At 38.8% G+C, this 14,311-nt stretch overlaps 1 protein-coding gene across 3 annotated transcripts in view; it reads left to right on the plus strand.

Moving 5' to 3' along the window:
• Nucleotides 1-14,311, plus strand: part of WDR70 (WD repeat domain 70) — a 203,020-nt gene that overhangs the window by 114,515 nt on the left and 74,194 nt on the right. For all 3 annotated transcript variants that reach the window (XR_004967437.1, XR_004967436.1, XM_036308389.1), the window contains one exon: nt 22-196. Coding sequence is in view for 1 of the 3 variants with exons in the window: in XM_036308389.1 (XP_036164282.1) it covers nt 22-196 (175 nt within the window). In the remaining 2 variants the exon portion in view is untranslated. The remainder of the gene's footprint in view (nt 1-21; nt 197-14,311) is intronic.

Below are 14,311 nucleotides of genomic sequence, written 5' to 3' on the forward strand. Positions count from 1 at the left end.
AGTCTCCTTATTTTTTTTTAGGACTGTGAGGACATGGGAAGTTGAAAATCCAAAGAAACAAAAAAGTGTGTTTAAACCACGGACGATGCAGGGTAAAAAAGTGATTCCCACCACATGCACATACAGTAGAGATGGAAACCTCATAGCAGCTGCCTGCCAGAACGGAAGCATACAGATCTGGGACCGGAATCTGACGGTGAGTCAAGGACATTTAAGTCCGTTTTTCTTAGAAGAAAACCACCTTATATATAAGATAAATGTTAAAATGTTATGAAGATCAATTTCCTGAGTTTAGCCCTAATTTAAACTTCAGTGTTAGTTGATAAAACATTGGAACTTTTGCAGTAAACAGCATTTCAGCAAATATACCAGCTTAGTATTTTCTAATGTGTATTAAATTTTGTTTTTAAAATAAATTAGGTTGTTTGGTATAAAAATTAAGAAGCACAGTGCAGTTTATTATACAGCATTTAAATGTACATGATTTTGAAAATGAAGGATTTGATGGTAATATAAAGCAAGGCTAAGCAGAGAGCTAGAAAATACCCTTTAAAAGATTTAAGAAAATTGTGAAATGTCCAAGATGATACAGCCATTGTTTTGCAGTTATTTCTGTAGTAATTTAAAAAATATTTTGTCTTAATATTCCATTTGAATAGGTTTTAGATTTTTCCTTTACAGTTTAGGTCATTATTAGAATAAATACAATTTGAATTGGAGAGGACCATAGAATTCTATAATCATAGAAATAATGAATATAAAAGACTTCGACTAATTTTGTGAATTACCAATAAGCTTTAAAAAGGGCTTTGTATGCCTGGCTGGTGTGGCTCAGTGGTTGACGGTCGACCTATGAACCAGGAGGTCACGGTTCAATTCTTGGTCAGGGCACAGGCCTGAGTTGTGGGCTCTATCCCCAGTAGGAGGTGGGCAGGAAGCAGCTTATCCATGATTCTCTCTCATTGATGTTTTTATTTCTCTTTCCCTCTCCCTCTCCCTTCTTCTCTGAAATCAATAAAAATACATTTAAAAAAGGAGGGGTGTTTGTATATGTGGTAAAATCAGAACTTTTGATAAGTAGAATGATTCTACATTACTAATGTTAAAATGAAAATCTAGACTAATGTTATAGTAACAATTTGGTTCTTTTTTTTTTTTCAACAGTGATTAGTTTTATTTTATTTTTTATTTTAAAACTTTATTGTTGAAAGTATTACATATACCCCCTCTATCCACCACTGACTCCTTCTAGCCCGCCCCCCGCACCAGGTCTTTACCACCTTCTTGTCTGTGTCCATGGGTTCTGGTCTACTTATTAATTCAGTAAATTTTTATTAAGTACCTACTATATGGCAGGCACTATTCTAGGCACTAGAAATATTGCAGATTAGCCAAAATTCCTGGCCCTTGCTGTGTAGCGCAGTTGGTTAAAGTGTTGTCCAAATCAGTGTTTTTCTCTCTCTCTCAAAACCAATCAGTTAAAAAATTAAAAAAATAATTCCTGCCATCGTGGGATTTACATTCTAGTTCTTTTTAAAAATTATGAAAATAATGTCTTTCAAATAAAACATTTACATTTTGAAAGGGGTCCCAGGAAAGTAGCCGTCTTTTCAGCACAAGAGTTAAAGTTAGTTTTCTAGGAATAAGGTAAAAAGTAATGGCAGTGAAAAAAGAACCCATGTTTATAATGCCAGAAATAGCTTTGGCATTTTCTGTTTGTCAGATCTCTTTATTTCTGTTTTCATCTTCACTATAAACCCTGTAAAGCTTCATAACAGCACAGAGATTTAAAAAATCCTTTGAATTGTAAACTGAGTTTTAGCCAAGCAGTAAATTTTTAAGTAACTGGCTTTCATTGTCTCTGGGAGCTGTTGATTTAAACATAGAAATTCTAAACCGAGAAGTTTTCTTGGGTAGCTTTAATAGTGTCTGTTTAACATGGTTCATATATATTAATGTGTGTGTCTTTCTCTTAGAACCTTTATATTTTTTTAAAGATTGGCCTTGCATATCTCTTGAGGTAATGAGTATCCTCTGTTTCCAGTTTTGTAGAAAATAAAGCAGTTTGAATGCTAGTTCTCCTCCCCCCTCTTCCATCTTTTCTAGCCATTCTGCTAATCATAGTCCTTGATTCTATTTTGCTAGAATTTAATAGTACATGAATGTATAGCTTATTATACCACATCCCGTTCATGATATTTATTTATATTTTTACATTTGCATGTAAGTGTGGGGCAGGGGAAGCTGGGGCCAGAGCTGGGTATCACATCAGGAGATAAGCTCCTGGGCAGGTTTCCGCTGGTGAGTAAGAGCATATGATGGAGAGAGATTGCAGGAAAGAAGTCCCCAGTAGTAACTTACACCCACTGCACCCTGAATCTTTAAGTGTCTCCAGTCACCGTCAGGTAACCAACTGATCCACCCAACCAGGGCAAAATTGACTTTTTAACCCATGTTAACATTTGCTTGATTTATGGCCTTGTTTACCTTACCCTTTATTAATAGGGAGTAAGAGGTTTTATTTGTTTTTACATAGAGAGAGGATTGCAATGCGCTTAATTTAATTGAATATAGCATGGACAACCTTGTAAGTAAATATGTATAACTCTAATTTGCTTTTTTCAAAAGTTTTTATTTGAATTGAATCTTAATTTTATACATGTGAAATGTATACTTTTCAAAAAATCTGTTACTATTATTTCATTATTAATTGCCTTCCCTTTGTGATATCATCATCCTATCTCTACCCCAAATGCTTGTAAATTACTTGGTATGTATCCCTCTGTACTTTTCTCCATCCTATATAATAAGAGAGGAATATGCCAATTAGCTGTTATGCCCTGAGGCGTAACAACCAAGCGCATCATGACCAGATCACGGATCAGCAGGAGGGTGGGCCAGCGAGGTACAAGGGGGCTGCGGAGAGCTACAGGAGGGGGCAGGGCAGCAAGCTATGAGGAGGGGAGAGGAGCGGGGGACGGGTGGAGCTACAGGAGGGCAGGGCAGTGGGCAGAGAGCTACAGGAGGGTGGCAGCGACCTACTGGCGTACAGATTCATTCGCAGGGCTACTAGTATCTCTATATCTGTATATATTTATATATCCAGCTATCTATGTAGGTCAGGAAAATTTCACCAGGTATTTTTGAGCACCTACCACCTAACTGAGAATGAGTCAAAAATGTGATCTTTCCCTTCTTTCTCCAAACACTGATCACTTAATAATTCACAGCCTTTACCCAGCTGCTCAAGTTAAGCAGTCAAAGACTGCATATAGGGGGGAGAGAAGCATATTATAGGGGAAGTATGACTTTAAAAAAAATTCTCACCTGAGGATATGTTCATTGATTTTTAGAGAGAAAGAAAGGGGGGGGGGGAGGAAAGGAGAGAGAGAGAGAGAGAGAGAGAGAGAGAGAGGTGAGAGAGAAACATTGATCAATTGCTTCCCATATGTGACCCGACCAGAGGTCAAACCTACAACCCAGGTATATGCCCTGACTGGGAATCAAACCCACAACCTTTTAGTGTACTGGACAGTGCTCCAATCAACAGAACCACCTGACCAGGGCGAAATTGACATTTAAAAAAACAATTTTAAAAAAGCAAGTGATTTAGAAAATGATTCTAGTATCATCCTTTGGGAAAAAATGGTGTATCTCTATAAAAGATAGAAACAGCAATGTTGAAAATTCAAATAGAGATTTTTGTCTTTGCGTTGGCTTTAATACTGGGAGTCTAGAAGACTGTCTATGACAGCTGAAAGTCTGCTGTCTAGTTCTCTAGCACATTGTGTCAGTGAGACCCGAGACATGGAACTTTCTGTCGATCAGTTCTGAGTTTCTTAAGCTCTATGCACTGCATTTTCTTTATTCATGAAATGAGGGCACGATCCCCACCTTTTCAGGTTATTTTGAGGTTTATATTAGGCAATGTATTTAAAGAACCTAGAATAAGACTTGTTGCACCAAACAGGTTCTTAGTAACTATTGGTCGTCTTCTTCCTCGTTCTTCTTAGCTCCCAGGTGTTTTACAGTTTTTGTGGAATGATGACCAGTCGCTAGAAGTTGCTGTACATCTTCACCAAGGCTTATTTATCTTTTATATGATAGCCATCCTAACAGGGTGTCAGGGTTATCTCATTGTGGTTTTATAAGTGTTTCTTAAAACTTAAAGTTTTATAAGTACTCTTAAAACATTTTATCACTTTTTAAAATTTTGATTGATTTTAGAGAAAAGGAAGGAGGGAGGAAGAGAGAGAGAAGAAGAAGGAAAGAGAAGAGAAGAGAGAGACAGAGGGAAAGAGAAAGAGAGACAGAAACATCAGTTTGTTGTTCCACTTATTTATGCATTCATTGGTTGATTCTTGAATGTGCCCTGACCAGGGATTGAACCTAAAACCTGGAGTATCAGGACGATGCTCTAAACATCTAAACTGAGCTAATGGCCAGGGTTAAAAAATGTTAACCTGTAAGTAAAATAGAAGAATTTCCCCTAAATATGTTAGGAATAGAAAACATATATGTATACTCATGGGTGTATGTTGATATTTAGGGAAAAAATGGAAATCAGTCATGAACCAAAAATCTCTCTTTTAAAATATATGAATAAAAGCTTCTGTTATGGAGTCAAATGAATAAACATTATAAGTAAGCAATTAATATAATGTTATATTTCCATTATGTTGAATAAATTGACCAGAGGGCCTATGTAGATTAAATAGAGAATGATGTAATTTTTGTCACTATTTGGTGACTTGAATTTAGCCAAAAAATTAAAGTGAAAGTAATTATGAACTATTTTTTAAAGGCCAGACATTTCTACCTGCATTGTGTGCAGTCATGATTATAGAGAGTCATTTTGTAACTCTGTTTTCAATTTCATTATACATGTATCCAAAGCATAGCTCATAATTTCCCCTGAAAACCAGATCCCAAGCTTTGCCCTCTTAATGGCCTCCAAAGAAAGTTAATTTTGGCTTTTTTTCTGATTATAAAAGTAATCCATAGTTATGTGTAAAAATTTTTACCCAAAATAGAAAAGCATCTGAAGAAAATGAGCCTCTTATAATTACACCATCCAGAGGTGAGCATTTCTAGATTCCTTTCTGTACTCACATAAGGTGTGTGTCCTACAAGCGTGTGTGTTTCCGTGCTAATAATTAGCACTCCTCTTCCCTACCTGGAATCTAATGAGGAAATAAGACTAATCACTAAAGCAGGACAGATGAAGGCCAGAGTCCCCCTTTGTTACTGATGGTCGAGGAAGATGAAAGCCAGATGTGCCTGCTGACTAACTCCTGGAATTGGACAGACTTGTCCCCTCACCCTCACCCCAGTCTCATCAACACTGAACCTGAGCAGGCTTGCCCCAGGAAGACTCATGGCATGGAGAAGCAGAGAGTTACTCCCTAAGGGCAGTTTGCACACAAGAAAGAAAAGAGAAGCCCTGGCCGTGTAGCTCAGTTGATTGAGTGTTGTCCATGCACAGAGAGGTCACTGGGTTGATTCCTATCAGGGCACATGCTCAGGTTGTGGGTTCGATCCCCAGTAGGGGGTATGCAGGAGGCAGTTGAATTATGTTTCTCTCTCTCATCCATGCTTTTCTTTCTCTACTCTCTTCCTTTTCTCTAAAAAATCAATAAAAACATATTTTAAAAAATGGGAAAAAAGAAAGAAAAGGGAAGATCTGAGACAAGCATTCTCCCCACATTCACAGGTCAGATTAAGAAGCCTTCCTTCGTAGGAAAGCGTGAATGGGAAAAGGTTGGGCAGAGGATATCAGATCAAATAGTACCTCGGAGTCTATGGAAAAGAGTTTGAAGACTCTTCTGAGGGTAATAGGGCCATTGGGTTTTACAAGAAGAATGAAATCGTCATCCAAGTTATATTTTAAAAAGATTCACACTGGCCCGGCCAGCATGGTTCAGTGGTTGAGCATTGACCTATGAACCAGGAGGTCACGGTTCCATTCCCAGTCAGGGCACAAGCCTGGGTTGTGGCCTTGATCCTGAGTGTGGGGTGTGCAGGAGTCAGCCGATCCATGATTCTCATTATTGGTGTTTCTATCTCTCTCTCTCCCTCTCTGAAATCAATAAAAATATATTAAAAAAAAAAAAAAAGAATCTCATTGGCTGTTCTGCATGGGGACAAAGGCAGAAGCAAGGTGATGGTTGGGGGCTGGTGGTTACGGACGTCCAGATCATTTTCTGGGCAAGAGTGCCTGTGGTGGAGGTGATGTTTGGCCTCGTTAGGGTTTTTAAAGCAACAATTGACAAATGGGTAATATTTAATAAAGGTAATTTTTCCACAGTATTTAAAATTATGTCTTTTAAAAGTCTTGTACACTGGTATAATATAGATAATTTAATTTAGAAAATGATCCCATCTAACCCATTTGATTATTACCTTTCATGATGCCTGGTTTTTCTTATGGTAAGTAGGCTGTGTGAGAGTAGAGAATTTAGATTGCATGAAAGCCTGCTTCAATATTGTGTTATTTTAGCAAATTTTGAACAGCTAATTTTACTTTTATTGTTATCTTGTATTCATTGACAATATGGTATGAATGCTCCCCAGTTATTTTTTTAAAAGACTGTTGGGATTTTCTTAGCACAAGTCAAGTCCCGTGCAGTGTGTAGAAGGACTGCTGCGTCTTCTAAAAGGGCCAGGCTCTGGGCGCCTGCAGAGTCTACTCTAGAAGCCTATATAAGGGATGCCTCTCTCTGGGAGAAACTTCCTGAGCCGCGCTCCTCAGCTCAGGACAGCCGAGATTTATTCTGTAAGCTGACGAGGCCAAACATTACTGTCCTAACCATTATAAACAACATAGTAAATGTTAAATGTTCACTCCTCGAGTCACTAGTAGGACTTTTATATACAGAAAGTAAAGTCTGAGCCAAAAATGTGAAACAGTTCTCTGGTCTGCGTGCATTCTCTTAGCCGACTCTGATTCACTGCACACGGATGTGACGCAACCAGCAGTGACTGGGCTCCCAGGCCCTGGATGCTTCGGGAATCCACCTGGCCTTTTCTTTCTCCTTCCTTCTCCTGCTGATTACTCAAGCTCTAATGATTGTCCACATCTCTTACAACGTCTCAGAAACTTTCATTTTTGTATGTGAGACCGAAATGGAAAACATTGCAAGATTCTGTTAAACCTCAGTAATTCAGACTATTTTAAATATTTACCCATTTTGTGACTTAACAGAGTTTTTGGGGCTTTCAACTCTATTCTACAAAGTAATGCAAGGATCAGATCTTAATTCAGAAGTATTTTTGAAGTCTTTGCCCAAATTTGCTTATAGTTAATTATATAAAGAATTACTCTCACTTAAAGCTATCTGATAAAGAATTTTACAGTAGCCCCCCCTTATCTGCAGGAGACACGTTTTCAAGACCCCAGTCCAAGCCTGAAACCAGATAGTACTGAACCCTATATATAAACATATACAATGTTTTTTCCTATATGTGCATACCTATGATAAGGTTTAATTGATTAATTAGGCACGGTAAGAGATTAACAACAATAACTAATAATAAAATAGAACAATGATGACACTATGCTGTAATAAAAGCTATGTGAATGTGATCACTCTCTCAAATATCTTATTGTACTATACTCAGCTTTCTTCTTATGATGATCTGAGATGATAACAGTGCCTGTGTGAAGAGATGAAGTGAGGTGAGGACGTAGGCATTGTGACGTAGCGTTAGGTTATCATTGACCTTCTGGCGCTATGGCTGAGTGACTCATGGGTGGGTGGTGTATGCAGTGTGGCTATGCCAGACAGAAGGGTGGTTTATGTCCAGGTACGAGGGAGTGGACAGCATGAGAATTCATCACACCACTCATAGGTGCAAGAGTTAAAACTTATGAATTGTTTATTTCTGAGATTTTCTATTTAATAATTTGTATCACAGTTAATTGTAGATAATTGAAACCTTGGCAAGCAAAACTGCAGATAAGGGAACTACTGTACTTTTCGCAGGAAAAGTGTGACCCTCATGGGTAGAAAACACTGATGCACATGGGACAGGTGGTGATGGGCCCGTACTTGTGTACATCATGGGATAACCCTGTTTTATTCTAAAAGACAGATTCTTATGCTCTCTCAACCTGAAAATATGACAGAGAAAGGGCTGATTTGTCTTAGAAAATTGTATTTTTCTTTTTTTACCCATAGTCTATTACAGTTTACATTGTGGCCGACTGCACACATATCTGTACACCCCAGCATACACATCCAAAACTGAAATAGACATTTACTGTAACAGCTTCTAATCTTGCAATATACAATGCATTCTTATCTATTTTTTCATTCATTTTTGTTTCTAAGAAGGTACTGATCATAATCTATTAAATTAATTTTATTACCCACTAATGAGTTAGAATCCAGAGCTTATACAGTACTTTTAAAGCATGTCTCAAATATCATTGGATCTTCACAACAACCTTGTGAAGTAGGAAAGGCTAATATCAATTCTTTTTTTTTTTTTTTTTTAAATATATTTTATTGATTTTTTACAGAGAGGAAGAGAGAGAGAGAGAGAGTTAGAAACATCGATGAGAGAGAAACATCGATCAGCTGCCTCCTCCACATCCCCCACTGGGGAAGTGCCCGCAACCCAGGCACATGCCCCTGGCCGGGATCGAACCTGGGACCTTCCAGTCCGCAGGCTGACGCTCTATCCACCGAGCCAAACCGGTTTCGGCGAGGCTAATATCAATTCTTTCAAAACATAGTTAAAGCCTATACTTAAAACAGAGGAGTTTTGAGTGACGATGAAAAATAAATGGTTTGGGCATCAAGTGACCAGAGGTCCCTATGAACAGTGGGCACCTGAATGGTGAGGGAGAGGAAAGGAGCTGCAGATTGAGAACAGGAGGCGGATGGACTCAGAAGATGCTTTGCCTGCCTTGGGATTTTTGCCTGAGCCCTTGAAGATACCTGGTATGCCACCAGAAGTCACCTCAGCCTAGAAGGTACTAGGTTGTTAGTCTCTTGAAAAGCTACCAAAATTAGTTTGCTGGGCTCTACCTATGCAAGTGCTACCGTTCACCCCCTGCAGTCTCAGCCATACTAATCCAGTCCAGTTTCTCTAGTTAAGCCTGTTTCCCAAACTTCATTTGTTTGCATACTACTCTCCTAATTCCTATCTATAGACCGCCTTGCTGTTTACTTAATTAAAAAAAATTATTTATTTAAAAATTATAAATGCCATTGAAAATTGATGTAAATGCACATAACATGCAACCAACCACTTTAAAACATACAATCCAGTGGTTTTAAATGTATTCACAATGTTATGCAACTACCAGCTCTCTCTGGTTTCAAAACGTTTTATCACCTCATAAGAACATGCAGTGCCTATCAAGTAATCCCCCCCAGACCCCCCTTCCCTAAGGAAACATTATAACACTACTATAAATAAGAAGCCAAAGTTGCTGTAAATAGAGCATAGCAGTTTTTCAAGTTCTGTTAAAAGTAAAACAATTATATATACTGGCTAGCTGTCTGCCAAGGCTCCGTGCCTGAAATCTTTCTCTGTTAAAGAGATATTGGCAGGTGTTATGAAGGTATTAAAGACAAATTAGTGCCAAATTAAGACTTTCTGCTTGATATAATCAGAAGAATTGAAGGAGAATTTTAAAAACATAAATCTTTTGCTATGAGTTTACTGCTACTTAATGCTGTTCCCTTTAGCCACCTAAAATTTGTCTGCAATAGCTGAATTCACCTTCCCCACCTCTCATTCCTCTTCTCGTTAAAGGGACTGTACATTACCCCCATAGTTTTCTATTACTGAGCCCCTGGAATTCAGCGTGTTCTACTAAGTATGGTGAGTGCAATCTTCATTATTATCCTGATAGTATTAAATCGGGTATTTACCAAATAGTGAACTAGATGCTTGGAGAGTTTTAAGGAAAGGATAGATACTACTCTAAAAAAATACAAAGCTTGTTGTGAAAATTAATTTATGCACAGCTAACAGAGAAAATAAAACAGATAATAGTCAGTAGATAAGTGGGTGGTGTTCTAAAAGTTCACTGGCTTAAATTATTTGGAGCTTGAATATTTTTCCCTGTAACTAAGACTTAATATGAATTATTATTGTGAATATTCTGTATTAGCCCAGTGTGGCTCATCTTTCTGTGCTGTTCTTTGTATTCCCCAGAGGTGGCTCTGGTATGATAAGAGTACTTTGCCTCCCAGATTTTATTTTCCTCCTCTGAATAATGAGCTTCATCTCCAGCTGCTTGTAAGGATGAAATAAGATAACCTTTGTGAAAGTGCATTCATTCTTTTACTCAGTCCTTTACATTCATCGTCCTTTTCAATATATTAAAGAACTGCATCCAGACCATTTGCCCACATAAACCCAGTGGCATTGTTCTGTTGTGGCCTGTAGAATGTGACCAGACATTTCACCTCCTCTCATTGCTACCTACCTCCGCATTAGTAATGGTATGGTGGCAGTGATAGTAGTGAGAATAATAATAATAATAATAATTAGAATAGGAGCTAACATTGCTTGCCTATTATGTACCAGGAATTTTTCTAAATGCTTCCAATGTATTTGCTTGTGATACAGCTCTAAGGCTAATATTCCTATCTCCATCTGAAGGATACGTTAACTGAGATTGAGTTATTTACCTAAGGACACACGTAAGGAGTGGGTAGACCTGGGATTTGACTCCGGGGAGTCTGGCTCCAGCGTCTGTTCCTTAACGACATCTTTTGGGCCTCTCAGGGAGTGGACTCCCATTCTTCCTTTCCAGATGAAGGACCATCAGCAAGGAAGAGACGGGGGTGGAGCGATGCTCATTCTCCTCTAAAGGTTTGAAAAGCCAGGAATCACATGTGCTCCAGGGCAAACATGTCCAATAGAGGACCTGGTTCACACTGAAAAGACCCAGCTTCCGGCTGTCTGTCCAGACAGGGCCTGCAGAGTTGGGTGTGTGGGGAGTGGAGCTAGGAGAGAAGAAAGGGGTATGGGACATAGTGCAAAGGGAGTTTCTGGGCCCTTCTATCACGTTAACAAGGATCAAACTGCAATAGAAGTTGAGGAAGACACGAAATCAGTTCAGACTCCACTGACTTCCGAGTCATTCCCTCAGCTGTACTCCCAAGTGCTGTCACCTAAATTGGCTGCATTAGAATTACTTCCAAATTGTATTTCTGGTTTTCTTCATGAAAATAGTGTGTAGAGTCCACATAAATTGAAGAAATAATTCATTTTGCATTATACTTATGCCTTACATGTTTTATTACTGAGAGAATCAAGAAATGGCATAAAATTAAAACATTTTGCTAAGTTTAAATGTCCATAACTTAAATGAAATTCCTTGTCATTGACCAGATCTAGTAGCCAGATGACATCTTGCTGTTTTATTTTTAAACCTAGAAAGAGTTGCCTATAAACCATTTAGTAGCAGAGCAAACTTTCCAAACGCTATGAGTTAAAACATATGGAGATGCTAAAGATACTTGCCTGGGGCTTGAATGTTTTCCCACACATAAAATGTGTATCTCAAAGAGGGAAAGATGTTTTAAACATTTCATTGAAATATTAGTTTGAAACCCTAGCAAAACACATGATAACTTCTTATTTATTTGTTTTTTAAATTCTTTATTGTTGAAAGTATTACATATGTCCCCTTTTTCCCTCATTGTCCTCTTGTATGCATATAAGCATAAACAATGGACACAGATAACTTCTTATTTTTATATTGATAAATTGAGTTACTTTTGTTAGATATGATAAGCCTCCCCCCCCACCCCCCATATCCCTAAATCCACATTCTTAGAAAGTGACCTTAGAAAGTGTATATGCCTGAAACTGATATGGTAGCTGTGTGTGTTTGAATATTTGAGGTTGATAGTGATTGCTCATTTACATGGCTTTTCTCCATTTACAAAGATAGACTTGGACCAAGTGTTTCTATTTTATCTTATAAGAGAGTAGTTTTCAATATTTAAAAAACCAATGCATTGTCTGTTTTTCAGTTAGTTAAGAAGGCTTTGTTAAGCTTTATGTTCTGTACTCTGTTACAGAAACAGTGGATAGATTGAGTGTGCTTTTCAAACGAGTCTTTATCCTTACCCCACACAGTGATTTGCCATGCTTCTCCCGGTGGCTTCGGGGTGGGGTGATGTCGAGAGGGAGGCCTACTTTTTTCCCTTTCAGTAAACGGATGTAAGCAAGAGAGATGCATGATCAGACTTAAGTTTTGGAGAACTACTTTGTTTTCCATCTGGGAGATAAATCAAAGGGAATTAGGCAGGTGGGGCGGGGGTGGGGTGGGCCGAGAATCAGTTAGATTTCAGGTGAGTCCAGTCCTAAATGAGAGGTGATGAGGAGCTTAATCGAGTATATGGAGTGAGAATGGAAGACCAATCCAGAGAAGTGAAATAAGAGTATTAGGTTACAAGGCACATATGACTTGGTAGATGTTTGTATCTGAGGAGTGAAGGGTGAGTGACTGACTAGTCTGAATGACTGGAGGCCTAAGCCACCCTCCAAGGCGGGGAGATCTCCCTGAGGAAGTGGGGGGACAGGGGAGGCTTTAGGGAAGTCAGTTTTGGATGTGCTGAGTCACAGAATCTTCAATTCCATAGCCAGCTCAGTTGAATAAGTGAATGAATTTATTAATTACTGGGGCTTGTATCCATACCCATGACTCTCTTTCCCCATATTTTGACTGAAAAATGCCCTCACTTTTTGGCTTGGGGCTAGATTTCTATTTCCAGAACTTCACTGAGATCGGATTCTTTCCTCGAATGATCTCCTAGCCCAGTGGTCGGCAAACTCATTAGTCAACAGAGCCAAATATCAACAGTACAACGATTGAAATTTCTTTTGAGAGCAAAATTTTTAAAACTTAAACTATATAGGTAGGTACATTGTTATTAACTTAATTAGGGTACTCCTAAGCTGGCCTTTGCTAAAAACGTCCTCAATCTGATTGAGGTACATTCGCTGAGGTCGACCCCTTCCAACTCTCCCATCCACACTCATCTTGTATACTTGTTTCGTCTATCTCTTTTCGCTCATCCTCTCTATATGTCCAAACCATCTCAACATACCTTTCTCAATCCTCGACACTGCATCTTCTTTCACTCCACAACATTCCCTAAAATTAACTTAATAAACTTTACTTAAAGTTTTAAGTCAACTTCGCACTGTACGTGTGCGCCTGCACGTGGTATTTTGTGGAAGAGCCACACTCAAGGGGCCAAAGAGCCGCATGTGGCTCGTGAACCACCGTTTGCCGACCACTGTCCTAGCCCAATTTCCTTGTTTTTGCTGATTGAATTTCCATGCCGTGACCCCTTGCCTTGTTTACCTGTATTACCACTTTGCTTAGGACCTCTGGTCCGTGTTTAACGATGATTCTTACCAACTCCCTCTGTGCCTTACTCAGCTTTGGATCAGAATCCCTTCTGGATGCATATATTGAGAGAGATGGCACAGTGATCCTCCATAGAGATTGTATTTTCTCCATGTCCCTCTGCACTAATTTTGATGGAAGTTGACAGGATACAACACCGCCATGTCGAGGGAGAGTGCTGGACGAGGTCTGTACCCTGCTGCTTCAGAGCTGCCATTTGTAGTCCTTCTCCGCTACGATGGAGAATCCTGACTATAATGTACAGATCTACTAGTGCTTAGATGTTAGTGAAAATGTGAGGAGACAGAGTCCTTTAGCATGATTTTAAGGGATTTAATAACCTTTTCCTGTTATTTAATGGAGAGCTATCAGGAACTTGAAACTTTCTTCACCTTTCTTATCCTGTCTGTTAGGACACTAAAATGAGTTTATGTTGCAAGAGTGAGGCATGTACATTTTTTAGCACTTTGAGGTCTAATGTGCTTTTATATATATTATGGTGAGCTAGTAAGTTGAGTTTGAAAGTCAATATGGTGTAATGGTTACCAGTGTACACTATGGAGAGATGCCTGAATTCAAATCCAGTCTCTGCCATTTATTATCTGATGATAGTTTTTCCAGTTATAAAATGGGGATAATTACAGCACACACCCCCCTCCCCCCCAGGCTTGTTAGGACTAAACGAGTGTGTGTATTTACATATGTATGTGTGTATATATATGTGGTGTGTGTGTGTGTGTATGCTTTGAACAGTGCTTGGGAGGTAGTAAGCTCTCTCAGTGTTAGCCATTGTTTAGCCTCATCAGTTCGGAAGTTTATTTATGTTTGTTTTTCTGGTTGACTTCAACATGTCAGGTCCTAACTCTCAGCGTCCGTAGTGCCTTTCTTCTCGGTCAGCTCTCCAGTATGTGTCTCACAGAA

The sequence above is a fragment of the Myotis myotis genome, unplaced genomic scaffold (assembly GCF_014108235.1).
Source record: "Myotis myotis isolate mMyoMyo1 unplaced genomic scaffold, mMyoMyo1.p scaffold_m19_p_5, whole genome shotgun sequence".
NCBI classification, from domain to species: Eukaryota; Metazoa; Chordata; class Mammalia; order Chiroptera; family Vespertilionidae; genus Myotis; species Myotis myotis.